This window comes from Antrostomus carolinensis, unplaced genomic scaffold (genome assembly GCF_000700745.2).
Source record: "Antrostomus carolinensis isolate BGI_N321 unplaced genomic scaffold, ASM70074v2 scaffold39373, whole genome shotgun sequence".
Taxonomy (NCBI): Eukaryota; Metazoa; Chordata; class Aves; order Caprimulgiformes; family Caprimulgidae; genus Antrostomus; species Antrostomus carolinensis.
This window is the reverse complement of record NW_010306561.1, coordinates 3,475-6,583: the sequence shown is the minus strand read 5'-3', so window position 1 is coordinate 6,583 and position 3,109 is coordinate 3,475. Positions and strand designations below refer to the sequence as shown.

At 52.2% G+C, this 3,109-nt stretch overlaps 1 protein-coding gene across 1 annotated transcript; it reads left to right on the top strand.

The window, feature by feature from the left end:
• Positions 1-200: 200 nt before the first annotated feature.
• Positions 201-1,553, top strand: VPS25 (vacuolar protein sorting 25 homolog; the record flags this gene model as incomplete). Its single annotated transcript, XM_010165166.1, has 3 exons — positions 201-289; positions 801-876; positions 1,441-1,553. Coding segments are annotated over 3 exons (278 nt in total), but the record flags the coding sequence as incomplete, so codon positions are not given.
• Between the last annotated feature and the right edge of the window lie 1,556 nt (positions 1,554-3,109).

Below are 3,109 nucleotides of genomic sequence, written 5' to 3'. Positions count from 1 at the left end.
GGTGAGGCTGCAGGAGGAATTGGGGGCTGGGAACATCAGTTAATTCCCGTACCCACAGAGATACTGAGGAGTCAGCCCCAGTGGTGGGGAGGGGCAGCTGCCTGTGGGCGTAACATCGAGCACGTGTGGTGATATCTGCAGGTTTGATTGTCGCTGTGGACTTGTGCTCTGATTAAATACCTTTTTCCTATTGATTTTAGGGAACCTGGAATGGCTGGATAAGAACAAAACCAGTTTTCTGATCATGTGGAGGAGACCAGAGGAATGGGGAAAGCTCATCTATCAGTGGGTGAGAACACCTCACCCCACAGACCACCGGGCTTTCTGTGTCCAGGAGGACAGGTGGTGCTGCCTGCAAGTTCTGAAACAGACCCCTGTAATATTTTTTCTTGTTTCCTCACTGCTTTTACCTTCCTTCTTCCATTTCTCTCTGTCACAGAGAAGCGTAGGGGTGTTCACAGCTTTTCACTTGCTGTCAGGTGCAGCCTGAGCACTGGCTGCACAGTTTCTGCTCCCACTGCAGTTGGCTGTTCCTCAGCGTTGCTGCGTGTCCCTTGTATGGCACGAGTCCTGATTGTGAAACACATGGATGGAAAGAGCAGAGGGGCAGGGAAGGGAGCTCTCTTAGTTTCCTTAGGCATCATTTCTTGACTCTGGTGCTCTAGAGCATTTCCAGGGTCTTTTTGCTCATCGAGTGCTGTCCAATCTTCTATTTCACCTGCACTGAGGTGTGTGAGAGATCGTGATGAGGATGTTAAATCACACGGACGAGATCTGCTAACCTGCTTTTGTGTTTCCAGGTGTTGAAGAACGGCCTGACCAACTCTGTGTTCACGCTGTATGAATTAGCCAGTGGAGATGATACTGAGAATGAAGGTAATGTCGTGTGTCATGTTCCAGAGCAGGTTTTCAGAGCACACTTGATTTGAGTGTGAAAACAGTTGGTTGTCAGATTATAGTTTTGTAGATTAAATATTTTAAAATTTCTTATGCAGCTCACACTGATCCCTGTGGCAACTGCAGCTCTGGAGGCTTTTTTACCACTTTGCATGAACATCTGCCTTTGTTATCACTGTTTGCAATTTAAACCTCCCCCCGCCCCACACGCCTTCCTCCTGCCCAGCTTGTTCTCTGGCGTGAGGTGCGGGATGTTTTGGTTTTATGCCTGGCTTCTGCGCTGCCTTTGAGACTGCTGTGACTCACTCCCTTCTGTCTGTGACCTTCAGGCTTTGTTCCTGATGCAGCAACCTAGTGATGAGTCTGTCAGAGTAGCCGTGACTCTGGATTTGCCGTGCTGTCACGGCGCTGGAGTCTGACAGGTGCTCTTCAGAGCCCTCTGCTTCACTGCCACCAGTCCCTGGACTTTGGGAACCTGTTTGTTTCCTGATGTGTTGTTTTTTTTTTTCCCTCCTGTTGATGGGAATCTCTGTCCTTCCCTAGAGTTCCACGGCTTGGATGAGACTATGCTGCTCCGCGCCCTGCAAGCCTTGCAGCAAGAGCACAAGGCTGAAATTATCACACTGGACGATGGCCGAGGAGTCAAGTTCTTCTGATAGAAGCTCCCTCCCTGCCACTCCTCCCTGGCTGCTGAAGCGATTCTTGCTGTGAGGGTTTGCTCTCCTGCCCTGGTTTCAGGCTGTGACTGCAAGCAGCTGCGTACTCGCAATTTCTTGTGGCAAGGAGAATCTGCGAAGCCTTCCAGAGACGCGACTCCTTAGAAGTAGTCAGAGATCTTCTGTCTGTCTTTTCTTCCTGTTGATTGTGTTTGAGAGGCTAAAGCTGCTCTAGTCAGTTCTGAGAGGGACCACCCAGAAGTGAAATAATGGGACTGTTCCTCTTGCTGATCCCCATTCCTGGAGAGGCCTCAGAGTGAGTCTCTTCAGCACCTCCCTCCCTCCTGCCAGCCTCTGCTTGGGCCCTGCAGTCCCCGCTGCGTTGCCAAGTGGGGTGAAAGCAGCACAAGGAACTCGCTGTCGCTGCCGTGGTGTAGAAGACCTCAATGGCAGAATGATCTGTGCTTGCTGCAAAGCAGGCTGTGCAGCGTGGTGGGGGTGGATGCCAAGGAACTAATTTGAAGTAATTAAAATGAGATGTATTTATAGAGCAGCCTGGGTGTTTTCCTCTATCTCTGTTTTTCCATCAGAAACAAAACAGAGCAGCGTAGAAGATTCTTGCCCTTCAGCCCTGTTTCCTTACGGCACCAGATGAAGCCAGCAGCATGCTGGGGAGAGGGTGGGCTTGCCTCATCCGCCTGGGAAATGGGCAGCACAAGTGTGTTTTTCCACACAGCAGAGCTACAGACCCGTGGGACCTTGCTGCCTGTCTTCAGGGCAACATTCACTTTAATTTTCCATGTGCAATCCACTGGAAGCTAATGGGTTTGTGGCAGAGGTGGTGGGGTGGGCTCTGTACAGCAGTGGCTGGTACAGGGTATGACTTAAGTTTTTAGATTCTCAGCACTGATAACGAAGTGCTCAGCTTGTCAGAACCCATGACCCAGGTACAGTCTGTGACCCAGTAAATCCTTAATCACTGACCAGTGGGAGCTGGGGAGCTGTGCCGGGGAAGGATCACTGGCCTTTCCCGTTCTTTGCCCGAGCATTCAGTGTTTGTTGCAGGCAGAGGGGGGGGATGCTGCACTGGAATGACCTTTGCTGAGTTTGTGGGGCTGTGAAATTTAAAAATTTCCTTTTTATAGCAGGAGCCCATTGACCTGAACTCAGCGGGACACGGTGGCTTGATCTGGGCACGTTGCTCTGGAGCTGCGGCTGGACGCTGGTGCCCGGGGTTCCTCTCTGTGCTGCGGAGGGATTCCCCTGTGCCAGCACTTCTCTGGGGGGGAAAGGCAGCAGCAGCACGAGTGCTGAGTCACTGACAGGCTGGGCTGACATCTCTGGTCCTTTCTGGAGACCCATCATCCCGACGAGCACTGAGATGAGTTCCGTGAGCGCGTGGGATGGTGCAGCCTGCGGTGAGCACAGCTGCCGCCACGGCAGCCCAGGCTGGTTTTGTGTGCCCAGCTCTCAGGTGCCTGTTCTGACAACCTGGGCTGAACCCCCACTTCAGCTGCGAGATCTGGGGGCAGAGGATGGATGTGGCAGCCCTCAGG